The sequence below is a fragment of the Enoplosus armatus genome, chromosome 5 (assembly GCF_043641665.1).
Source record: "Enoplosus armatus isolate fEnoArm2 chromosome 5, fEnoArm2.hap1, whole genome shotgun sequence".
Taxonomy (NCBI): domain Eukaryota; kingdom Metazoa; phylum Chordata; class Actinopteri; order Centrarchiformes; family Enoplosidae; genus Enoplosus; species Enoplosus armatus.
In genome coordinates, this window is record NC_092184.1 from 9,119,000 (window position 1) to 9,144,993 (window position 25,994).

General features: G+C 39.0%; 3 protein-coding genes across 4 annotated transcripts; 1 reads left to right on the top strand and 2 right to left on the bottom strand.

Moving 5' to 3' along the window:
* Positions 1-102: 102 nt before the first annotated feature.
* On the bottom strand, positions 103-18,080 carry wdr95 (WD40 repeat domain 95). Its single transcript, XM_070906538.1, has 29 exons — positions 18,013-18,080; positions 17,021-17,285; positions 15,766-15,819; positions 15,601-15,684; positions 15,374-15,439; positions 14,285-14,515; positions 13,300-13,385; positions 13,078-13,170; positions 12,946-12,991; positions 12,795-12,841; positions 11,247-11,364; positions 10,989-11,058; positions 10,262-10,502; positions 10,064-10,169; positions 9,314-9,465; positions 9,002-9,104; positions 8,731-8,837; positions 8,555-8,634; positions 8,402-8,456; positions 8,237-8,282; positions 7,753-7,812; positions 3,253-3,415; positions 3,067-3,153; positions 2,926-2,984; positions 2,083-2,215; positions 1,937-1,976; positions 1,435-1,523; positions 298-482; positions 103-171 (listed from the first exon to the last, which is right to left on the bottom strand). The coding sequence occupies exons 1-29, from the start codon at positions 18,078-18,080 to the stop codon at positions 103-105; spliced, it is 3,003 nt and encodes a 1,000-aa protein (XP_070762639.1).
* Positions 18,081-18,698: 618 nt separating this feature from the next.
* tex26 (testis expressed 26) lies at positions 18,699-23,387 on the bottom strand. Of its 2 annotated transcripts, XM_070906608.1 has the most exons (6): positions 23,375-23,387; positions 20,154-20,238; positions 19,893-20,055; positions 19,630-19,786; positions 19,097-19,471; positions 18,699-18,986 (listed from the first exon to the last, which is right to left on the bottom strand). In XM_070906608.1, exons 1-6 carry the CDS (start codon positions 23,385-23,387, stop codon positions 18,853-18,855), a joined length of 927 nt encoding a protein of 308 aa, XP_070762709.1. In that variant the 3' UTR covers positions 18,699-18,852. The 2 variants fall into 2 exon arrangements, 1 of the variants encoding a protein (XP_070762709.1); XR_011597352.1 differs by lacking the exons at positions 19,630-19,786; positions 19,893-20,055; positions 20,154-20,238; positions 23,375-23,387 and having other exon boundaries at positions 18,855-18,986; positions 19,286-19,404.
* Positions 23,044-25,708, top strand: hmgb1b (high mobility group box 1b). The gene is made up of 5 exons (XM_070906609.1): positions 23,044-23,177; positions 24,349-24,504; positions 24,644-24,789; positions 24,890-25,064; positions 25,135-25,708. The coding sequence occupies exons 2-5, from the start codon at positions 24,358-24,360 to the stop codon at positions 25,264-25,266; spliced, it is 600 nt and encodes a 199-aa protein (XP_070762710.1). The 5' UTR covers positions 23,044-23,177; positions 24,349-24,357; the 3' UTR covers positions 25,267-25,708.
* The last annotated feature ends 286 nt before the right edge of the window (positions 25,709-25,994 follow it).

A 25,994-nucleotide genomic window follows, 5' to 3' on the forward strand; every position in this document is an offset into this window, starting at 1 on the left:
CTGAGTCTGGTGTAAGACTTGCATTGCATATGTACAGTAGTCTTTGCTGTTGTAATGGTTATAACTCACCCGCTCTTGTGTTCCTCTGGGTAAAACGTGCTTTTAATCTTCCTCAATGTCTGTGTCACTGATGGATGTTGGAGGAAGTCTCAGCTTGCTGCGCGTCTCTGACTGCAATTATGCCGCAAGAAGAGCACACAAAGTTCAGCTCAGTTCAACATTTGGAGGGGGAAGAGACAGTGAGAGAAACACACCATACACAGCTCAGATAATCATTTGTGAAGTAATGCGGCTCACCTTTAGTTCCCCTCTATGAGCCTCAGTCTTGTCACGAATGATGGCATCAGAAAGACATGTTTTTACATTCAGAATTTCATGATCTGGCATACTCAGAGGATCAATCAGAACCTCATAGGGGACAGCAGGATGCTTCCAGGAGGAGGAGATGTGGACACTCCAGCTTTCAGGCTGCCCAAAGGTCCCTGTGGATAAAGACAGAAATTCTCCAATTTAATGTTTTCCAAATTGTATGGCATGGTGCTGAAGGAATATGACACAGTCAAAACTGTGGCTTCTTAAAATGTCACAATGTCTGAATCTATTTGAAATCATTTCTCTGCAGCAGTGCCCTATTGTGCAGCACATCTCCCACAGACCCACAGAAATACTGACTCTTTATTTCCTAAGTATTAGAAATCAGTTTAAATAGCTGCTTTATTTTTGCTCCCCCCCCCCCCCCACATTATTGCTTTTATATATTTATATATACTTCTTTTCAAAAAGGTGTGCAAAAATATCAAGACAGATGTGAGTTTTACTTTACTATATCTCTTTTAATTTTTTTCTGTCTACTTTCTCTCTGTGGGCAAAACTGAAGATCATTGCACTGAGAAAAATCACAATTTTGACCAAAATGTTATGGCCCCATAACATATCTATCTGACTGAATGGCCTGACGCAACATCTAGTTTTAAGATATTTATTTATTTAGGTAACATTGAGCTTACATGGTGCATATTCCTAAATAAATTTGTGTTATTAATAAATAAAATTGACACACTGTAAACTTAGAGCCAGGTAATATTGTAGCGTAGGAGTACTGGTTGTTTACCGCCTCTCTAGGCAAAATATAATTAAGCTGCCATGTAGTTTTCTGGGTGTATTGTTCTTGATGGGTACTTGAAGGTGACAGGGCACATACACAATGCACAGGGTGTTGAAGGGGAGACCTCAGGGGCCCAACAGCTAATTCTTACTCCCAGGGCCCCCTAGAGGGTTAATCCAGCCATGTGTACTGTCACACTGAAATGAACATGCTCATAAATAACAGCATTTCCACCTTAAGCACTGCACCATGCTCAAGATTAATGTTATTTGCATGAACATTAATAATGCCTAGAAAGAGGGGATTGACAGATGCAAAATGACACCCACCTATGAATTCTCCATGTGCACTCCAAAGGCGCACAGTGCAGTCAGTGGATGAGGTAAGCACCACTTGATCAACGTCAACAATCTGCAGGCTGGACCAGAATAAAGAGACATGAGATGAAATGGGAGAAGGCATTTCTGGCAGAACACTCTAAATCATCCACTCTGTTGGTATGTCTGATGGCAGATGCACCCCGGGCAGCATCTCACCTATACTGATCGTCTGTTTAAGACCTTCCCACACACAGTCTCTTCTACACTTTGTTTGTATATTGCACCAGAAGGAAGTTACGCCATTTCTGCTGCCACCGACACCCCAGACTGAGAATGATTGGTTCCACTAAGGATGCACCCACAAGGACTTTTAAGTATACATCTAGCTAAAAGTTAAAGACACAACCCAAAGTCTAATTGCTGTTTGACTGCAGTTTCACGATAATTTTTAACTTGAGACAAGATGAATTTGTGACTGACCATGATAACGCATGTTGTGTATTTTACATACCCAGTAATTCTGCTGGTGTGGGCACGCCAGAAGTTTTCAGCTGAAAAACATAAACACTCTCACTAATGTGATTTAGCATGTTCCTCTTCATATTTTCACTGTGCGTTTAATCAAAGTCAATGACAAGAAAAAAAAATGCAGCTAACCTCTCGGTGATTTGTGCCCAGGGGAAAATTTCTCCATGTTGTAAATGTAGATGTAACCAATTTGGTCAGCAGCGTACAGCAACATGTCGTTGTCTGTTTTAGCCAGTCTTGTGATCTTTTGTTGGAATCTAGACTGCAAAATGGAAATAAAAATTAATTGAAATTCTCAAGAGTACTTCTCAATCTTTGCACCGACATATCACCTACTGTTCATATTCATTATTTGGCAATGCGTCTCTTTCCCTGAAATTAACTGAGTAAAAGAGAGAGAATCAAATGCTAACACCAAACTCCCCTGTGGTGACTAAATGTTACCTTCCCTGCAGACAGACTTAATATATTCCCCCAGATAATAGTCCTCTTCAAATAATCAAATATATTATATAATACAAAGTGTGCCTGGCAACCAACTGTGGAAACTAATCATAAAGACATTAAAGTACATGAAACTAAGAACACCTAAAAATAGCAAAGCAAAAATGTTTAGGGGGTGGGTTGTGTATCTTTTGTGAAAAAATATGAACATCTTTATGTTTCATAGCCTAAAAAGACAATTTCTGCTTTCATTAGGAGGATTTCAAAGGCATGTGTTTTATTTCAGCTTCATGCCCCCATGTTCACCTACCTCCCAATATTAAGGTTCCCTACTTTGCATTACGTAGCTGCAAGGAAAGTACCCGCTAGTTGATCAAAAACTAGAACTAAGCAAAGAAACAGTGCACCACAAATGATCTTACTGTTTAATCAGCAATTTTGAAGGTAAGAGAAAGAAAAGTAAAGCTAGTTGTATCCCTTGATATCCAAAAGTGAAACCAAAAAATGTTGTGGAGTTAAATATCTTACAGCTTTGAAGCTGCCCACAAATGTTCCTCCACTGAGCATCCTCCAGAGATTTACACAACCTTTAATATATAATTAACAGTGCATTGACAGACATTGTGGAAGCAATCATGCGCTGTAATTATTGCTGTTCATAACACTGACCCATGGCCCCAGATGACAGGAGAGCTGTAGCCGGGGAAAACTGCTGTAACTTCAGGAAAATTATGCTTGGAACACTTGTATCCAGTCCTGTGTAACAGAAACAAATGTCAAACAAGTGCAATGTTCTGCCCGCATCAGAGTTTTTATTGAATACATTCATCATTCACTTTGAAGCTCCAAAATCACCTTCCACATTTTGGTGTTCAGCTAGAAGAGGGCTGACAAACCGACACTGTATACGTCCAGAAACCACGTTCCACACTAGAATCTCTCCATCATAGCTGCTGGTGGCTAGGAGAGACGGGGGACACTGCGCTGCGCAAAGGATGTCCTCCTTATGGCCATTTTTCTGAGGAAAGACAAAGTGTGAGTCTCTCTAAATAAATGCAAAACAATGCTGTGGAAATGTGTCGATGCTTCAAAGAGTATTTCTTGCACTGGCAAAGATAGTGCAACGTTTCTCTTCTTTTAAAACCAAATATTATTTTCTAACAGATAAAGTCTGACATGGTACTAATAGTACAGATCGTATACAATGAAAAGTGTTTGGGAACATTTTGGGAAAATTTTGCCTAGAGAAAGATGAAAAGATAAATACCACTCTCATGTCTGTGCGTTAAATATGAGAATATAGCTTAGCTTAGCACAAAGACTGGAAAAGGGGTGAAACAGCTTGACTCATTTGTCTGAAACAACTGCCCACTAGCACCTCTACACCTCACTAATTAACTTGTCTGTGCAAAAACAGAAGTGTAAAAATGTCGAGCTATCTGTTTCCTCCTTTTTCCAGTCGTTATGCTAAGCTAAGCTAACTGGCTGTTGGTGGTAGCTTATATCTCTCAGTTTACAGACACGAGTGGCATCAATCTTTTTATTTATCTTTCAAGAAGCTCGCAAGAAAGCAAAGAAGATTATTTGTTGAACCATTTCTTTAACCATATCAATTTTGAATGGATCAAGGAATTGGCACACCGGAGAGAATAAGTGAACGTCTTAAAGGTCACCAGTCTGTTAACCATCCTTAAAGATCCCCTTCAGACATGCATTAAAACATATATACAAATAGTCTGCTTTGAACAATGATGAGTCTGATATGTTTTTTTTCTGCAAAAAAAGTATAATTTCCTCTTTAAAATCCTTTAAAAAAAGCATCTACTCCTTCTAGCTCATTAAAAGAGAAGAATCTATGAATATGCACATTTTGTTCATTCCTGAAGTGTTCCTGCTGGACACAAGATGTCTCTTACTTCAATGTAAAGTTCCCTCTCAGTGTATTTGTAAGTTTTTACAGCAAACTTGTACAAGTTTGGACCAGAATTGGCTTCCATACTATTTGTGATGTCACAAATCACAATCAGATCGTCAATGAGCACAGAGAAACAGTGTGAATGTGAAAACAGCCTTCCAGTGTCAAACTCTGCACATGCAACATTCTGCACAGTGAAGCTCAAACATCCAACTGTAGGTACCAGAAGAAAAACATATTTATGAGGCAACTTAAACTATCTGAAGAGCAAAGGCGTCCCATTAAACAGCTGACAGGAATCGTGGATGAAAGATGTTGAATGTCAAAGAGTTTTCACTGAAGTCTTGATTTTGATTACAGTTCTCTGACCAAGTGTATCACACATTTTGGATCAACGACTGACTCGACGTCAAAACCCTGAGGAAGCAGACAAACCAAACATTACTCCTGCCGCTGTACTTCACGCTGATACAAAGCGATTCATCTCTCTCTTTATGTGCTTATTTCTCACTGATCTCAACAGGGAGCGATGCTGCCAACAAGAAACTACACAAATCAGGAAAAGCAGATGGCATTTTTGATTTAGTAACTGATGAGTGAACTTACTGTAAATTGTATTCGGAGCCAAAGCGAAATATTTAGCTGAATTGGGCCATGTTTTAAATGTTTAATAAGATGCAACACAACAAGGAGCATCTGGAGGAACAGGAAACTCCACGATGAACCAGAGACTCAGTGGATAAGGAAATGGGACCAATATACTGTATAAATATATAGAACAACCCATTGATCTTCCTCCTGCAGGCCATTAATGAAAAACAATTTCAAGCGAGGGCTCTGTAGATAATCAAAGGGGTCACTTTTCTTACTGGCCACCGTAATGCAATCTTTCTGCTCTGTTAATGGGCCTCTTTGGGGGTGAGTGTATCCACCAGCTATAATGAAAGAGATGGAAGTGGACTCAGTGTCACCTCCTCCAATGGATCATACAGCATCGGTGAGAATCAATTTTCCCTCCTACAGCTCATGTAGAGAGAGAACTGTGCCCTGCTGTCAGAGGTAGCCTGCCCACATTATACAGGTAAAATCAGATAAAGGAACTGTAACCCATTGTGTGATATTACTGGGGACTGATTATACAACTTTGAGAGCATGAGGCTGCATTAATTATTGCATTTGGTTGTTTTACCTGATAATAAAGGGAGGTTTCGCTTGATCTGTAATGGTTATTAAATATTTAGAGGTTTTAAAGCAGTGTACTGGGTGTTATATTGTATCCCATATATAGGAGAAATGTGTTTGGAAAAGGTATTTAGTTTTTAGTGAAATATCCTAACAACTGTTTGATTGATTGCCATGAAATTTGGTACAGATATCCATGGTGCTCAGATGATAAAACCTAATGATGACTTTTCCTTTAGCGCCACCATCAGATCAAAATATGAATTTCTCCACTTTGCAAATACCTGCAAAGCTACTGACATTTCCATCTGCCTCAGCTGTACTTTGTGTTTACTGCTAATTAGCAAATGTTAGCAAGCTAACATGCTAAACTAAGATGGTTAATATAGTAAACATTATACCAACTAAACATCAGCATGTCAGCATTGTCATTGTGAGCATGTTAGCATTAGCTCAAAGCACAACCTCACAGAGCTGCTAGGATTGCTGAGTCTTGTTTATTGATAGACTTGTAGTTGTTTAGGAAAGAAATATTACATTTTGCCTGTTTTTACCTTTAGGTAATATTGTAATTTAAAGATTAAGTAATCAAATTAAATGAGTGGTTTCTTCCAACAATGAGATATCCACCAAATATAAAACCTACACTGCCAAAATGATCAATGATGACAATTAGAAATCCCTAAAGAACATCAGCGGTGTTGGAAGGTAAGAGGATCGAATCATGTTTCTTGAAATATCCGTATAGCCTTTTGAATACACAATTATCATTTGCCCTTTAGTTCTGAAACTAATCCTGATATAATTCTTATGTGCACACAAAAACATGTGCAAGAAAAACTCACTGAGACTGAGATAACCCTATGAGACACTGTGGTGGGAACACATAGGGCATTGGGTGCACACCTTGTGTTCTGAACCGAGTCAATGATAAAACCATCCTTACATTTCAGTGACAGCTCTGGAGCAGAGCCTGTCATAAACTACAGGTACTGACAGGTCAAAGCTGGGCTGCACCGGGACTTCGACACAAAGAAAAGCTATGTGATCTGAGGACATCAACAATGATGTGTATGGGAGAACACTTAATCAATGAATCTTACATATTACACTATATAAATTAGTATACACAGAATATGGGCACAGGAAGATGGCACATTTATGAAAAGAAACTAAAGCATTTCAAAATATGAATATGGAATTTCCAAAGCTGAGAAAAATGGAACAAGGAAAGACGAAGAATAAAAGAGAGATGGGGTAACTCGCTGCTTGAGTTAAGAATTTTTTCTGCAGGCAATGCTGCACAGTAGGGCAGAGATCAGGGAGGCTTTGTTACCCATCTCTCTCTGAGCTTTCCAGCCAGTCAGCAAAAACAATTCTTAGGACCAAAGACTGTGTCCTCCATGTGTCCATGTAATATGAACACAAAACCAGCAGGGAGGCTTTATCTTCACAGCCCTATAGGTGCACCAGTGAGGCAGAGCATGGACAGAACAGGCACAGCACCTCTACTATACAGAGCACAATGATGGGTTTGTAATTAAATGGTGTATTGCAGTCGATGTGGAGGTAATTTAACTATCTCATATACCACTGGGTACTTAAATGTATACAATGCATCCTATTTTTAGGTTTTGTGTCTAAAATCTTAATCTGATTCTGCAGGTAGCTTGTAACGATGGCTGTCAACAAATGTAATTTAAAAAGCAACAACATTTGTCTCTGAAATGTAGTGGGGTAGAAGTATAAAGTGACATAAAATAGTAACACTCAAGTAAAGTACCTGAGGCACCACAAAATTGTGCTTAAGTGAATATATTTCATTACTTTTCAGCATCGGAAAATGCAGAATTCCTTTCAATGTTTTTATAAATAAAAATATTCTGAAGAAACTAAAAGACTGTCTGCTTTTGCCATGACGGTTATAAATAGACAAATAAGTTGCTAATTGAATAACTACATAGCTAGTACACATTCTGCACTTGCCTGGTGTGTTTTTGATCATGCATTCAGTTCACAACAAAAAGACCCAATTTGTCCTTTTGTCACTTTCAACACAGAAAGCTGTGCTTTTTAGAAATGGAGGAATAACGATTGAATCCATCCAATGTTTCTACCGCTGTCATCTAGTTGGCCTGAAATAAATATCACAGGGGGAATACAAACTCTCAGTCAGAGCCCATTGAACTACTCATTATTTTTGTCTGCCTGAACATCTTCTCACAAGGTTATTGTCAAGTTTTCTGTTCATTAATCACCAGATCATCCTGCCACGAAGGCTGCGGCCTCTGGACATGATGGAGGTCCTCAGGTGTGTCCTGACAAAATACAGGAGCACAGTCAGCAAACAGGAGACATTTTACATCTCAATAGTAATACATTTTGTCATGTTTGAATCCTAAAAATAGTAGCCGCTAAAACATCCTATTAGCACATTAAAATTCTTATTAACCACACAATGACAAGAAGTGCCATCTGCCATGCAGCAAAAAATGTGGCCACGTTTTTCTCAATTGTCTGGTTTTATGATGAAATTCAAAACAGGCTATATGTGGCATGAACTATCAGTAGTCTTTTTGCTTTTTCAGAATGGAGTTCAGCTGGTAATAACAATGACAACAAATGCAAATGGGATGCAATACATTGGAGGGATGGAGGAATTGGAGAAATAATTGGAATGGGATTTCTGAAACACAACTGACAAATAATACCTACAACTCGTGTTTTTTCTTTTGTACTCACTGAGTAAATGTCAATCTTCCGGTCCCGGCCGACAGACATCACATAGCTTCAAACGTAAATTGCAAAAGCTCAACATGGATTAAAATGTACACTGAGCCAAGATTACTTGCCAAATATCACATCATTACACATCATATATACATACACATATACATCATTACTCACAAATTCCTGTGAACTTTCAGAAAGATGCAGTCGCACACCTCGTGACATTCACCCTCTACAGGGAAGATTGAAAGTTATTTTTCACAATTACTGGATAACATAGTATTTCATACTTTTTGTTTTGAGGGAGTAATGAAAATGTACAATACATACCCTTCTTTAGCGTCTTTAGGCACTGACCATTGTTGAAGTTCCAGATCTTTAAACAACCATCTCTTCCGCCAGTGATGAGTCTGCAAACACAAAAACATACTGTAGTGTGATGAAGTAGTGGCTACATGCATTTTATGAAAAGTGAAACATTTCACAGGCTGCTTCATGTTCTGTACCTCCTGCCGTTAGGGTCAAAAGTCATGCATGTGATGGCAGACTGGTCATGTGTGCCACCAAACTCAAAAACCTGACGCCCTGTGTCAAAATCCCAGACTTTAACCACCTGAAAGCAGGAACATTCTGAGTTAATTGCACGGCTGATATATGTCAAATCAGACAAATCTGATGGTCATGTTCCTGCTTTAACATAGACTGGATTCATTTTTCAGTGGAAATGTGAAGTTGGTCATCTGTGTCCGTGATGCTGTAAAGTACTGATTTACTCACAGATCCCTCAGTGCAGCTGACAACTTGACGAAACTCCTCACTGTAGCTGCAGCACATTACAGGCTCATTATGTGAAACAGTCAGACGTCTGTGGAGCCGCGGCCTTGCAGAGGAAAAAGATAACAAAATGAGTAGATGAATATTAAGGAGCTGCAGTCTTAAATCTTAAATTCTGTATCTTTTGGGTGAAAGCTGGGTGTTTAATCACAAACCATCATCCTTAAATTAGTTCAGTAGAGGAATATTTTCAAAATGTCTTCAGAGTACTATTTGATTCTATGATGAATAAAGCACAAAGGCATGACAGCCAACCTTATCTTCAGGGAGAGCACAGCCATACAGTCTGCTGCAATGCAAAGAGATTTCATTGCAGAGGAGTACGAGCATGCAGATATGTCACCATGAATCCCGCTTGCTTTGGGGTCTGCCGTAAACAGGCAACACTGATCTTGAATATCCCAGATCTGAAATGGGAGCAGGTAAACAGCGATGGAAGAAGTATTCACATAATTTGCATAAGTAAAAGCAATACCACACTAAAGAAACACTCCATTACAAATAAAAGTCCTGCATTTTAAATTGTACTTCTTTTTTTTTTTTTTACAGAAATATGAGCAATATTATGTAGTTAAAATATCAAAAGTTAAAGCAAACTGGCTCCTCCTCATAAGTGTTATAGTATACTACAAGATCATTATTATTAATGTACGTAAACAGAACTTAAACATTGTAGCTGGTTGAGGTGGAGCTAATGTGTACTGCTGTGTAGTTAATTATACTTAACTAGTAACTATGATTGCCATATAAGTTTAGTGTACAATATTTCCTTCTGAATTGTAATGGACTACAAGTAAAAAGTGGCAATAAATGGAAAAACTCGAGTATAGTACAATTGTTTCAAAATCTTACATACTGAGTAATAATAATTAGTTACTTTCCACCGCTGCTGGTGAAATGACCGCAGTGGTTAATGCATACACAGTAAAATGATTGCTGTATTCATTGGGATCATTGAGAACATACTAATGACAAGTGGAAGATAAAAAATGAGTCATGAATCACTTTCACAGTGCTGTCTATGGAGACAGAGAAGATCTGACTGTCCTCTGAGGAGATGCAGAGGTAGATGATGGGAGCAGAGTGGCCTTTCAAAATACCAGTTGGTTTCCTAAAAAGAAAAACAGAACCAGAGGAGGTGGCTTTTTAAGTTAATGTTTAATTGTTTAATTAAAGAAAGCCCACTGAATTCTGGTTCCTCACCCAGAGAAATGTGGGTTCCACATGCGTATGAGTCTGTCCATGCCTCCAGTGACCAGCAAGCTGTGCTTCTGACAAAGGTCGAAAGTCTTGACACCTTTGTGGATGGTGTAAATTGTCTGGTCACATGACGCCCGTAGCTGTGGAGTCCAGCTCAGTTGGACCTTCTTGGTCTTACCTTCATAGCAGGCCTCTCTGATCTCACTCAGCTGCTGCTCAGCGTCTGTTAAAGGCAGCACACAGCCTCAAGAAGGAAAAAAAAAAGAAGCATTTCATTACAAGGCCACGAGCATCGATCAAAACATGCTTTTTGGAGCAAGAGTAAGTTATTATCAGAATAAATGACCTAGCTGGCAAGTGGACATAGGCGATCACGCACACACACACACACACACACACACACACACACACACACACGTCACACATATACACACATGCTGGCATTGATCGGTGGATTTGTGACAGATGAGTCATCATGAGTCATCCCTCACAGCTCTCCTACCAGGCTACCTAATGTTCAACACCGAGTTTAATTACTGCACATTGTGTGAGACAGGACTAAATGCTTTCTACCATCATTTCTTATTTGGATCTTTAATCACAGAAAGGTCAAGGAGAATATGCATGTATAAGAACAGACATGTGTTGGACTGTTTGTTTTTATCCTGATGGAGCTGAACATATGCCAAATAAAAAGTTTAAAAGAAGGAATACGCTAAACACAAATTACCTATAACGACAGACGAAGATTCTTCATTTGATGAGGAGACAACAGCTTGAAAACTCTGAAAATATTTTGCCTAAATATAGAGAGAAGAGTTAGTTGCTCATTCTATTTCAGGATCTGTTCATAACGCAAGTAAAATGCCACTCCACCATTGAACAATATGTGTTGTTGCACACAGCTTCTGCAGTTTCCACCTGGCTGAACATAAGTATATTTCTTTGTAAGGAAAGTGTATATACACATGGAAAGGTAAAATGTCACCTGTGTTACCCAGTCCTGATGAACCTTCCATCTGACAAATGTCACATTTGGAGAAAGCACTGCATTGTCAATCGCTATGTTGGGTATATTTTCAATCTTTGGTAATTTATTCCATAATCTATAAAAAGAGAAACTGAGATGTACAAGCAGGCCTGAAACTGGTCACATTTTCTGAGGCACAGCCTCACGTAAGTACACAACATATAATTTCTTTGATTGGCAGGGAACCTATAGGAGGCAAAGGTATAATTTTTCATCACATCGTTGAAGTGGATGTGCTAATGCTTCTCTCTCACTCTGTTCCAGTATAACCAGAACAACAATAACTGCATGATCACTACTGTAAGAGACATGCAAAGAATACAACATGCTGAATTTTCATCCTGAAACACGGTGCCACATTTAACTGAAGAAAGAGCAACACAAAAGAAAACTTTTTAAATGGTGTTGCCCACAGTACAGGCACAATACAATGACCTACCAATCAATGAATCACTGAACACTGACTCACTGGAACAGCTAATATGTACTGTATGACACAAAAAAGTTTCCCAAAGGTTTTTACAGCCTGGGAAAATGTTAAAATGAGAAGCATTTGCAATTGTCTAAAGAACTAAAAATAACTCTTACTGAATTAGAAACCAGACATTTTAGTCCTAAATGAGATTGAAGGCGATATATTTCTTTACACTGCTGTAAATATCTGCATATCAAAGCTCAATATTTCACATTTCTGTGATACAATCGAGAGATTCTAATATTATAAAGAAAAGATGACAATTGCATTATGTTGGGAGAAAGTCTGATTCAATGCAAATCTGTATCACAATTCAGAATGAAAATGTCATGACCTTTAAAGAAAAACTCAAAAAAGGAAATCATGATCTTCATCTAATTCACTTAAAGCTGCTCTGTCATTGTATGAACACAAAGATTTATTTTTATGCATCTAGATAAGCCATTCTGAGTCTCATGTGGCATTTATCGTAAACTCGTACCACAACTGCTGTGACGTTACTCAGTCGAGAGTTCCAAACTTTTTTACTCATCAGCACAGTGTAATGTTGCTCAGCAATCATTAAACGTGCTGCAAATGTATCTCACTCATAGGAAATATTCTTGTTTCTGTTTTTCACTAACAAATTCCTTTTGATCAGACGGGAACATGATCTGGGAGGGAAACAAGACAGTACACAAATCTGATTGGCTGTTAATAGTGGATGTCTCCCTCAGGCTCAGCTGACTTTCCTTTGGTCACCCGGCTGTGTAGAGAATCAAACAGTTTTCACTGACTTTGAGAAACTGGCAGAATATATAAATGTAATATGAGATGCTCGAAATTGTCTGATATCACTATACTGTAAGAAATTGTGTATACTTTTGAAACAAAAAATACCTTTATAATGTGTTTATGATACCTTGCTATGGCCTCCTCTAATATTTGTTCAGATAATACTGAATAACAGTGTGTATGATGGTTCATTGAACAATAGAAATAAGAGTGAATATGTGCAGTAGGTCTTTAGAAAAGCTTTTAATTACAATTACCTGAGGGTATCTCCAACTGACGATATTAAAATGATAGTCACACATCCCTGTAACACAAACACAAACATTAACCTCTCCCAGTATTAATCACGTGGGATATAATGAATGATTTAATTTGAGAATTGGATCAGGACTGAACAAAATGACCTACCTCAGTGTCTCCATACAGAATGCAACATTTATCGGGGCCAGTGTTGCTATGAGGAAAATCACAAACCATCATGTGTGTTGGGACTTATTGTGACATTTGGAAGATATGTTACCATGCAGTATTGCTGCTCACCCGTAGTCTAATGTCAAAGGCACTGTGTCAAGTGCACTGATCTGGCAATAAGGCTCCAGAGTGGAAAGCTCATAAAGTTGGATCTCTCTGTCCCTGCAAGATAAAGAAGACACGCACCAAACAGAGCTATAAATAGTCTGGAACCTAAGGTTAACAAGAGTAATCAATGTACTAAATAAATAATTTGGTCTTTAAGTTGCATTAAACCCTTTCTCATATTACCCCGTTGCGATCATCAACTTGTTGTACTCTGTCATCAGAGTAGAATCACTTGCCCACTTAGACTTCCTGTTTGCAGGTCCGTCATTCTGAAAAATATGAACAAATTAATGTGTTAAAAAACCTTCACGAAATTCAATACATAAGTACAGGTGGCAGACAAAACAGCAGCTGTATAATTTGATGCAATCCAGTAGAACAGACCTGAAGATGAATTTGTCTCAGGGAAGCTCTGACTCAACTTCAACTCTTATTCAGCTGTGACTTGAATATAGTGTGTTCATGATATTTCGTCCTTACAATGCATTCAGAGGAGTGACAAAATAACACAAACACCTTACACCATCTATGCATATAGACAATACTAATGGACAAGTCTGGTGATGTTGTGTATTTGTAATTATTATTATGACTGAACAACTTCCCTGAAAAGAATCAAACTGACAATGAATTGATCCGACTAAGTGTTGCCTGTATTGCATATCCTTAATTTATATTAATTTCCCTCACCAATAGACCTCCAGTGTTGTCCTATAAGCCCAACAAACACATCAATGAGCACCATGTGACATGTTCCTTTATTATCATGAGCATGACACTGTAATTTATTTTCAGCTGTTGTCACATACACGTCTTGCTGCTGTAAATACTCACTAGAGCACAGAGTGTATGAATCAGCCGCTAAAAATAGTCCCCAACAAATGCACTACTTACTTCTGATTAAGTGATTTTTGCTCAAAACTACAGCGCCCAGATGTTCTAGGAAATTACTGATCCTTTTTTTTTAAATGAAACTATATATTTGTGAGCGCCACAGACAGGGAAGTAGGGAAGGAATGTCAGGAAGTCTTGAAATACTAACCCTAACTACAACTAAGACAGTTGGTTTTGGTATTTTCATGGGATTTATTGATGATAAGAAAAATGTAGAATGACACCAGACTTGTCCTTAAAGTATTCAGGTAAATGCACAAAAGTTAAAACATACAAACATGTGTTTGGTCTGCTGTGGTTTAACTTCGGGGCTCCAGTAGCAAACAGCCCCGTCTTCTCGCACTGTTACCATGGAGCCATCATGGGTGGAGTGGACGTTGACAATGGGAAGACAGTGACACAACGCCGTCATAGTGGCTGGCAGAGTGAAAGCCACCTGCTTACTGCGTCTTGCAGTTTCCTGCTTCGCTTTGTACTCCTGCAGCATGTGTGTGCAGAACTCACCCTGCATCACATTACTTTGTGTTAGTGTTAATGTTCGTCTTCTTCTATCCTGCACATAGTCATTAAATTGTTGTCATGGTTATATGAGCAAGGGTGTAGGTTTGGTTTCAGGTACAAAAAGGTTAAGATGATATATATTTCCAACATTTTCTTGTAATTATGAGATGTGTCATCTCATGCTTTCCAAATTAATGGTAATCTAATAAATGATATAACTTAAAGTCACATTTCGTTTTTTGTTGATAGAGACCTCTTACTTTATAAATATTGAATATATTTATCTATTTATATTTCTAAATAGAGCATTATCTTTTACTGTCTTATCTAATATTCAATATTTGACTGATGTTCAATTATAGCATATTTTTAGGAGAATATTGAGTATAAAGAATATAGATTAAAGATATAGATTAGACATATCCCCCCCAGAGTGGAAATTACATCTTTTACAATTGTAAAATTAATTCTTTGTTTCATACAAGCTGTAAAAATCGCCTAACTATCCAGTCAAAGAAAAAACACACTGAAAGGATATTTGAAATTAAGTCAAGCTTCAAGAGTGAATACCAATGTAGGCTGTTACTTGGGAAACCATTGCCTTTGAGTCAGCACAAGACAAATGGGTTAGTGTACAGTCGACTTGGCTCTAGAAAAGCTGATTTAGCCCGAATCATTGTGTTCAGTTACACTTGCTCCACAAATCCAAACTGAATTACAGTTGCTGAAATAATCCATCATATTTCATAGTGGCCTAAGTTTTTTACTGCAGATTCCTGGTGTTAGCATGCAAGGCAATTCTCCGGACACTGAATAAAAAGGCTGCATGCTTTATAAGAAACAAATATGGATTTCATCTCACCCATGAAATCCTTCCTTGGCCTGAATAATCAATCTTCTTAAATAACTCTTGAATCTGCGCATTGCTCTGTGAAATTCAAAGAACAAAAGAATAAAATACAATGGCACTTATTGTAAATTAATCAGGCGATTGCAAAGGCTTGTCCTTAATTGCAAAGTTTTGAGAACACAGAGAGGAAGCAATGTGAGAGAGAATAAGGCATAAGGAGAAATGTCACACTGTCTTACTGTCTTCGGCAAACCCAAACACTTCTTCACTATACGTCCAAAATTCTTCGCATCAATGGATCTCAAGCCACCCGTTTCGAATTCCTTTGCAAAGAAAAATACAGTCAAATCTTCAAGAAATGAACACCTAGACTGTGTTTTTAAAAGATGCAGTTTACACTGTACCTCAAATGCTAGTTTCAGTTTCTGGAGGTTGTCGAATGATATTGTCTCATCAGTCTTATTGGAGAGAGGAACAATGGTGGCATTATACTATGACATAAGCCAGTATCTATCATGCAGGTTGATTATGAATGTTATAAGAAAAAGAGCATAGTGCACAATAAAACCAGTTTAACTGGCAAAAATGCTCTTTCTTTTTTTTTTCTTCAGTTCACTCAAATCCACTCACCAGGCAGCTCATAAAGTCTGAGGGCTAAAAATACAAATCAAGGTTAGAGAGGAGATATTAACAGTGTATCTTACACTGAACACTGTAATTATCAACACACATGATTAGGGCTCCACCTCTGAGTATTAATGACTATTTTTAACGGCCACCACCGGCTATGACATGTCTCTGAAATGCTTGTACAAGGCCAGATGACAGGCCGTGCTCTCTGTGTTAATGGCCTCTCTTCATTTGCCACGGTTTCCTAGCAACGGGTCCTCGATCCATGACACTCTTTGATCCATCATTAATAAATAACAGGGATAAACAGTCTAATTCCTCAAGGATGTAACTAGGGTTGAGGTTTCCCCACGGTATCTCCTGAAATGCAGAGATAATTGTTTAATCAGTCAGAGTGATGGAAGCACTGAAAGTGTTCGCATAACCTCGACTGCTTTCCAAATCCCTTTATTAGAGCTGCATAACTTTGAACTCCTGAGCCTGTTCCGCCTAATCTACTATGGCACATTGCTCATTACATTAAGCACAAGTGTGACTGACATCTGCAACTGAAACCCACAAACTTCAGCCGGTGCATTTGCACCAGCCTCCTACGTCATTCCATCATTCCTGTCTGCTTGAAAGCTTGAATTTGAATCTACTGGGGTCTTTTAAAGTAGTTGGCTCAGCAACTATGTTTGTTTTACTTTGGCCTGAAACATGGCCATCCGGGGCTCTGGGACAGATTGTTCTGCCCGATGCGCTGTCAGGCTGTGAGTAAATTGACCATCAAGTTGATTTAAAATGGCATTTTTGGCATTACCTCACATTCATTCTGCTGGTGGCGAGATGCTTAAACTGAAGTTGAGCACTCTGGAAAGGCTGGCAAGTGTTGTAACACTCTAGTGACACCTTGAGGGTAAAAGCAGCAACTAGTAGACTCTGGTGGTGGAGACTAACGTTTATCATGGCACTGTAAAAAACCATATTTCGTGCAACCTTTCAGATGCAGATGATTTCACTTTCATATAGATGTTTTGAAAACTGTACCTTGAGGCTGCCAAGTCTGTGAGTCGAGCCAATACTGTGGTGTTGTCGTCTCATGATTTGAGCCTGATCTCCAAGTGTGACAGAGTGTCTTCTTCTGTTCTGTTTCAGTAGCTCTCGAACCAGCCATTCAGGCTGCTCTTTTCTGCCCTTGCTGACGCCCACTGGTCCTGGTGCTGAGAAGTCATCTGTGACTTTCTCACCTCGACTACCTGGCCCAGAAGTGTTTGTCTTCCTCTCGCCTGTACTCCCCAGCCCAGAGAGGATGCTGGAGGATTGAGATGTTATTTTGATTAAATGTGCACACTGTTCTTACAGTACATTGTTATTATGGGTAAGCAAAAAAACAGCACATACATCTATTTAATCTTTGGCATGTGATTATAAATTCCAGGTGACCAGACTTCCTGTTTAAAAACATGGTAACTGCTCAGTGCTGCCACAGGTGGCAACTCAAGCACCATGACAACAGTAAACATTTCCTGAACATGACAGAGAAACAGGTAAGGCCTCGACCATGGCCCCATTGTCCCTTGTGAGTCATTATGGTACTACTCTCTGGGATTCTTAACCACATGAACTAAGGTCAGCTACAACAGTGTCTTCTTTTAAAAGCAGACTAAAAACATATCTTTTTGTTTTGCCAGCTTTAAGTTAAAATTTTTAGTTTAAAGTGTGTGGTTAATGGGCAAAACTTTTATTTTCGAATCTGTATTATTATTATTCCCTTTTTAATAATAATAATAATAACAATAATACCGTCTTGTGTTATTGCCATTTTATTGTAATATCTTCTTATCTTATATGGTTTTGTCATGCATGATTTTTGCTTTTTATTTTGAAGAACATTCAACGCCTGTCGTATGAAATGTGCCATATAAATAAACATGACTTTGACTTTGGTTGACTAAAAATGGTTATTGAATAGGAGTGAAACTCAACATAAACATGTGATTTACAATGATAGCAAGGAGAGCAACAAAATAGCAGATTACCTGGCCACATGTTGGGTTTGTAATCTCCCTGACGCTGAAGAAGAGCGAACCTTTTTCCTCAATGGCATCCTTGGTGGATGGTGTATCTTAAAAGTCGATGTGATGTAAAAAGCAGACTTTAGTGCAGCACATTTCCTCAGACCTCAAAACAGATGTTAATCAGACAGATCTCACATTAGTCCACCCGACACTCACTCTAACATTACACCTGCGCAGGGCAGGTGGCCCCATGGTAACTAAGAAACCAAGAGTGACAACTGAGACTACAAAACTGAAGACAAGACACACTGCACTTACGGAGAGAGAAACAGCCATGTTAACTCTAACTAACAATATATTGCACTGTTTACATTGTACTTTAATCAGTTAACTATTGTAGTAATTTTCAGGTAATCGTGGTTCAGTTAATCTCATTAGTATTGATGCATTTTTACACTTTCATTGCAACTCCCAAGAGAATGAATATATTAAACAAAAAGATAATTCATATTCCTTTTTAGAAAGACTTGGAAAACAGTATTTTGCTATGCAAAACAGAATAATGATTAATCAAAAAGTGATATTCTGTGCAGATAGAACCCATCAAATCAATGCAACTTTTATTTTATTTATGGGGGCGATAAAACATGAAGGCAGACAAATATCTTTTCATCAGGCAGAGATGTTTAATTATCACATCACACAAGTTCCACACAAAAACATCTGTAAGACATTTACACTGTTTCATATTATATATTCATATTATATGATTTATTACATTTTTCCCCCTACCATGAAAAAGAATGACATAAAAACACAAAATACAAACACAGATTAACAAACTACTAACATAAGCAAGTTTCAGTGAGGTCCCGGCCAACTTGATATCCACTCTGGTGAGCAGGAATTAAACACAACTGCTGGAAGTTTATTCACTTTCTCCCTGCTGTTTGGATATGTGTCTGTACTCAAAACAGTTTTTATAGCCTCCTTTTCTGCAAAGCCAAAAGACACAAAACATGGATTACCTGTCTGTCAAAATCAAAATCATGAAGCAACCTGTTGAAATGCATTCACACATTCAAAGGCATGAGTTGACGCTAACCCTCCTCAGGTAGAATTCTGTGTAACGGCTGCAGCTCCAGGGGAGGCAGAGACTTTATCACACATGTGACATTTGGGACTCTCTTTCCTGTCAAATCTGATCTTTTCTGCTGAGCATGGACGTGCCTTTGCACAACAGTTGGAAGTGCAACACACAAAAGATGATCAAATGATAGAAATCGAATCGTACCTATACCACGACAGGCCATGTTCGGATCTGTGTTGTAGCTGTTGTGAGAGTGATTGCCCAGCAGTTCAGGCTTTTGCTTTGGCTGGCGGTAGTTGTCCCTCACATCTGTGTCAGTAGGGAGCGGCACTGTGAGCATGCTGTGCACAGGTACAAGTCTTCTTTCTGCATAATTACTGTCATCATATCCTGTCAAACAAGTTCCACAAGAAAAGTAAAACAAGATATAGAACGAGACATTATGATAACAGTGATGGTTTGATTTAGACATGCCTGAATGTCATTAGTTCAGGCATGTTCTCACATGCTTTCATATAAACAAGATTGAACCAGCAGACTTGTTCTACCTTGAGGCATACCCACGAAGTCACATCTGTAGGTGGAGCGGTACTGTGCTGTCAAGGCCTTACGGATCTCCACCTCAGATGGGGGACATTTCCAAGGGGAGCTGACATACTCAGAGCTTTGTGTAGCGTCCCTGGGCAGCCTCCACATCATGAAAGACTAGAGGAAAATAGCTTGATTTAAAGGTTACGATACACTGTGAGAGGTCAAGCATGGCATTCAACTATAAATGTAAAATTGAGGCTAACACAGCCTAAATACCAACCTGACTGGGATGCGGGTTGTTTCTCCTCTGCCCTGAGGCTGTTCCTGTGCAAAGGCATTCAGGTTTACGGGCTGGCTTCCAGCAAAAATCCTTACTGTACACAGTTGAACCAAAAGGTCCAGACTGTGAATACGAGTCTATAAATGAAGTTGACGTTGGGCACCTACATATGCATCAACATAGACATACAATTACACACAAACAAACACACAAACTCTGCATTCCTATTCAGAACTTTACCAGCCCATAATTAGAACTTACAGCAGGATCTCTGCAGCTGAGTTTGGCCGGTAGATGAATTGTCTTCCATGAGATGTTTCATATGGATCCCACCACTGTTTGTCCTCTACAAAAAATTTTTACTATTAGATCATAACCCTGAATTATTGATGTGAAATGTGCACCAGTCACTCCAGGCTACAGGTAATAAGCAGGGTGCATCTTTTCTTTGAATAATCTTTTTTAATCAGTTCTAACAGGACAGTAAACACACCTAACTCAAGGTTCTCACCAGACTTTCCCTCTTACACTCAAGGGTGTATGTTTCAGAAGTGGGGGGAAACAATAAAGTAAAAAAAACCAAACATTTAAATCAGTCAAGCAAATAACAAGTTAAGCTAAAATTGGTTATTTTGTTTTCTACACTGCTCAAAAAAATTAAAGGAACACTTTGAAAACACATCAGATCTCAATGGGAAAAAAATCATGCAGATATCTATACTGATATGGACTGTGTAATGTGTTAGGAACGAAAGGATGCCACATCGTTTGATGGAAATGAAAATTATCAACCTACACAGGGCTGAATTCAAAGACACCCCGAAAATCAAAGTGAAAAAAATTATGCGGCAGGATAGTCCATTTTGCTGAAATTCCATTGCAGCAACTCAAAATGGTACTCAGTACTGTGTATTGCCCCCACGTGCTTGTAAGCATGTCTGACAACGTCGGGGCATCACTGAGCTCCTGGACAGTCTGAGGTGCAACCTGGCGGCGTCGGATAGACCGACACATAATGTCCCAGAGGTGTTCTATTGGATTCAGGTCAGAAGAACGTGGGGGCCAGTCAATGGTATCAATTCCTTCATCCTCCAGGAACTGCCTGTCGTGCACCAGGAGGAACTCAGGACCCACTGCACCAGCGTAGGGTCTGACAATGGGTCCAAGGATTTCATCCCGACACCTAATGGCAGTCAGGGTGCCGTTGTCTAGCCTGTAGAGGTCTGTGCGTCCCTCCATGGATATGCCTCCCCAGACCATCACTGAGCCACCACCAAACCGGTCATGCTGAACGATGTTACAGGCAGCATAACGTTCTCCACGGCTTCTCCAGACCCTTTCACGTCTGTCACATGTGCTCAGGGTGAACCTGCTCTCATCTGTGAAAAGCACAGGGCGCCAGTGGCGGACCTGCCAATTCTGGTGTTCTATGGCAAATGCCAAGGGAGCTCCACGGTGCCGGGCAGTGAGCACAGAGCCCACTAGAGGACGTCGGGCCCTCAGGCCACCCTCATGAAGTCTGTTTCTGATTGTAAGAAAGTCAACCTGAAACTACAAAAGTGAGGGGGACCAAAACAGGATTTTGTGACATGAGGGGGACATGTCCCCCTATCCCATGAAAATTACACCCTTTCTTACACTCACAACAGCAGGTAGGAACCAAAATTACCCTGAGGCGAGGGGGCATGAACAGGGAAATTAAATGTGACACAATAATATTTACAATACTGTACCTCAAAATTAAAGTATAACTACAAGAGTAATTATAATAAAACGGGACTCTCTAACAGTCCAAAATAATACTGTGGAATTATTCCAACTAAAAATATACAGTATAATGCATCACTGTCTATCATATAGCCTAATTACAACCTAAGGAGATAGACCTAGCATATTACAGTAAACCAAGATGTAATAGAAATGTAAGAAAATAATCTGATGCCTGTTAAATCAAATGTAAAATGTTTTTGCAGTTCAAAACGTATATTACATTTCTTAGATTAAGTTACTTTCAAGTTAGTTGACAAGTTTCTTTCAATCTTTGCATATATACTTGGTTTAACGTTACCTTTGGTTGCCATTGGTGACCACTGTTTTGGTACACTAGTGTTACAGTTGCTTTCGGTGTAATGGAAATCTTTCCATTCCCACTTCCAGAAGAAAGTTCACCTCATGGATGGCTTGCTGAAAAGTGTAACTGACAACTGTAGATCCTAAATTTGAGCCTGTGTGTTTCTCTTTCAGGTATTAATCTGTACAGAGGCAGAGCTGATCCCAGCAGGTGTCTCTAGGTGCTGTGGTTATGGAAACGTACAACATTTGAACAGCCGCTGTGAGCTGCTCAGCAGGGGAGATGTTGCATTAAACATTCAACATTGCCAGAGATGCCTTCTTCATGTCTGTTACTGACAGGTTGAAAATAACTAAGTACATTTACGCAAGTACTGTACTTAAATCCAATTTTGATGAACTTTACTTGGGTCATTTCATTCTATGTTTTAATCTTCAACTCACAATATTTAAGAAAGAAATACTGTACTTTTTACTGCACTGCATTTACTGTATATGACAGCTATAGTTACTGGTTACTTTGCATATAAATATATTTTAAATAACATGGAATCATCTTAGTGTATGTATATGTAATGTATATAAAGTAGTTCAAATTATTGCACCCCATCTGCTCCTTTATTTCAGGAGACTCATCTTTTTACAATTTATGATATTTATATATTATTATATATTTATTATTACATATATATTCAACCTAATTCACAGACAGGCTCCTACTCAACCAGACAGTGATCAAATAATCTTAATCTTTAAATCTGTAAATAGAAAATAAAATAAAATAAAATTAGCTCCACATTGACCAGCTACAGTTTTAAAATGTTGCCTACATATTTATGCACAAATAAATATGTGTACTTGGAGTAATTTCACATAGTGGTATTACTTTTGCTTCAGTAATGGATATGTGTACTTATTCCGCACATAATTGCGCACTGTTTTCTATCACATCTTCACTTTACTTTCATGCATCTTTCCCTTCTCTTCAATAAAGGCGCTGACTGTTTATCATTCAAGTTTAGCGCCATCGCCCACAGTGAGTGTCCAATAAGATACACCAAGGAGTTGACGGCAGCCAATGTCCGACAGCCGGAGCTCAACACAAGGGATAAACACACAGGGATCCTCACCACTGCCACACAGAAAAAACACTGCTTTTCGTTCCATTGTTTGAGACGTGCCGACGTTCAGCTGGCGTCTTGTAGCGTTGTAGGGGTAAGTATAATAAATGTTAACTTATTAACTTGTGTGTACTTGTGGTGAATGAAACACAGGGCTGCGGTAATGGTTAGCACAATGCACATTGGTGTTGTACATGTTTGGTTGCATGACTGAGCTGGATAGGAGGCTAACGCGGAATAAAGCGCCTGCTGATGTTTAACACTGTCTTGCTAACTTATCTATATAGTTACCCAACGCTGACATTAGTAGTGGCCATAAATAATAACCGAAACAGAGAGGAGGATAACTCCCCCAATGACCAAGTTAACTATTACGCTCGGGTTAGCGTAACGTCCGTTTATGTGTTACCAGCTAACAGCGACGAGCTAACTCGTATAGCCTGACAATGGTGGCTGGTTGGTGTGGCCGTGTTGCTATCATGAAAGCTAACGCTAGCTGGAAGGTGAACGTAGGTTAATACCGCTGACCGGCGCTGAGGCTGCCCGGGTGTAGTGATGCAGGCGTGTCTTTCTCCAATATTAGCGGCACTTTGATTCAGAATTTAGATCCAATAATCTACAATATCCAGACAGGCCATCGAGATTAATATGAGGCCTGATAATAGGTTAGAAGAACGGGTGGTGTATGCTAGCAGTTTGCTAGCCATTGTTAGCAATCTAATCAGCCATTTTAATAATCGTCTCATGAAATGAGCACTCGCTAAAACTCGCTAGCCTAGCTAAAAGGCTAACGCTAAAAGCAAGATGACACAAAGCAGAAGCCGAGTCATAATGGCTAACAGCTATCGAACAATCAAAGGCGGTATAAGAAGCTAATGCTAATGTATTCATATTTATCCCCAAGCCGGTTAGCTACACGTTACATCAGTGGGAGGCTAATGTTACTAGATAATATAACGCACTGTGCTGTTTTTCACTCGCACTGTACTGTATCACTGTGTACAGACACTGGAAGTAAAGTGCCAGTAAACTAATGTGTAGTTCAGAGTAGGATTAAAATAAGTATCATGTTGGCCTCTGCATACAAAGAATTATCACTCACCCCAGACACCCTCCTCCCACCACCCATTTTAAACAATAGATGGAACTGACAAAGCAAGCGGCAGACAATTGACTAGGGGGATGTTCAGATACTGCCACTGCATGAGTAGACTTGGATACATTTTTCTCACAACATACATATTTTTTTCTATCTCTCTATTTAGCCATCCAAGATGGGAAAGGATCCGAACAAGCCGAGGGGCAAAATGTCCTCGTATGCTTACTTTGTGCAAACATGCAGAGAGGAGCATAAGAAGAAACATCCTGGTGCCTCTGTCAACTTTTCAGAGTTCTCCAAGAAATGCTCTGAGCGATGGAAGGTACAAAAAAAAAGCTCCCAATATCTGAATTATTATTTTTTTTTTTAGTATTATTTTATAAATATTCTCTGAATCCAATATTTTCTTTCAATGAGTGTATATCTTCTAGGTTGTTTAAGCTGCTTGTGTTTTCCCAAAGACAATGTCACCAAAAGAGAAAGGCAAGTTTGAAGATATGGCCAAACTTGACAAGGTGCGTTATGAGAGGGAAATGAAAAATTACACTCCCCCCAAGGGCCAGAAGAAGAAGCGCTTCAAGGACCCCAACGCCCCCAAGAGACCACCGTATGTACCATAATCAACTTACTCCACACTATGTACTTTTTGACAATAAGTGCTAAGTGGATTATGATATCTTTAACAGTGACGCATTCTTTCCCCGCAGGTCTGCATTCTTCCTGTTCTGTGCAGACTTTCGCTCTAAGGTGAAAGGTGAGAATCCTGGACTCACCATTGGGGACACAGCAAAGAAGTTGGGATTGATGTGGAACAGCTCATCTTCTGAGAACAAGCAGCCATATGAGAAGAAGGCTGCCAAGCTGAAGGAGAAATATGACAAGGTCAGTAGACTAAGCTAGACTTGATTTTGTTGTTTTTGAGGCCCAAACTTGAAAGATTTGCTTTCTACAGGATATCGTTGCCTACCGCACGAAGGGCAAAGTGGATTCAGCTTCGGCTGCTGCAGCAGATGATGATGATGATGACGAGGAAGAAGAGGAGGGTGACGAGGAGGACGAAGATGATGATGAGGATGATGAGTAGATTGCATAGGGATGGGACCTGATGTTTTGTTTATGCCATATAACCCTAATATACTTAATTCACCATCTTGAAACAGAAGTGAGATTGAACAAGAACATGTGTATATTTAATGTTTTTAAGATGTACAGTGTTATTCTCCTTTTTTTGTAAAGTTAACACTACATATCTTAAGTTTGGGATTTTCTAGTGGTAGTTCTTTATCCCTGCCATATTGTGTAACAAGTTAGGAGGACTACAAATCAGTATGAAAGTAACTAGTCTTTAGGTGTTAAAAACTCAAAAATGAGATTTCTGAGTCAGTAGTGTATTTTTCTTTACTTTGAAAAATATTTTTTTATGTGATGTCCCAATGTCTTTTTATTGTTCTTTGAATACCACTCTAATATCAAATGCAGCTGTCGACATTCAAGAATGTCTTCAATAAAGGTCGTTTTTTTTTTTTACAAGGTTTGTTTTTTCCCTTCGTCTAATTTTAGTTATCGCAACATCTCCAAGGCAACCAGTCAGTTATCAAAGACCCAAAATGTAGAACATGTAGCCTATCAAGTACACACATGAATAATTGAAAGCTAATTAAAAGGGGTTTGAGGCTTTCATTTAAAAAGTAAAGATGATGGCAGCAGAAGTGAATAAGTGCAAGATAATGCGACAGCTCTTTGTTTCTGCTGTCAAATTATACTAAAACAACATAGCTGAAAATTGCTATTTTAAACTCAAATGGTATCAAC

Bases quoted from the DNA above. Each gene is read 5' to 3' on its own strand.
- wdr95 (XM_070906538.1), bottom strand. From the start codon at position 18,080: ATGCCATTGAGGAAAAAGGTTCGCTCTTCTTCAGCGTCAGGGAGATTA. The intron at 15,440-15,600 runs GTAAGACAGTGT...TGAATTTCACAG, and splicing joins GTTTGGGTTTGCCGAAGACA to AGCAATGCGCAGATTCAAGA. The intron at 10,503-10,988 runs GTAATTTGTGTT...TTCCTTCTTGAG, and splicing joins ATCTTCGTCTGTCGTTATAG to GCTGTGTGCTGCCTTTAACA.
- tex26 (XM_070906608.1), bottom strand. The intron at 20,056-20,153 runs GTAAGTTCTAAT...ATGCATATGTAG, and splicing joins TCAGCTGCAGAGATCCTGCT to GTGCCCAACGTCAACTTCAT. The intron at 19,472-19,629 runs GTAGAACAAGTC...CTTGTTTGACAG, and splicing joins CTTCGTGGGTATGCCTCAAG to GATATGATGACAGTAATTAT.
- hmgb1b (XM_070906609.1), top strand. From the start codon at position 24,358: ATGGGAAAGGATCCGAACAAGCCGAGGGGCAAAATGTCCTCGTATGCT. The intron at 24,505-24,643 runs GTACAAAAAAAA...GTTTTCCCAAAG, and splicing joins AATGCTCTGAGCGATGGAAG to ACAATGTCACCAAAAGAGAA. The intron at 25,065-25,134 runs GTCAGTAGACTA...TGCTTTCTACAG, and splicing joins TGAAGGAGAAATATGACAAG to GATATCGTTGCCTACCGCAC.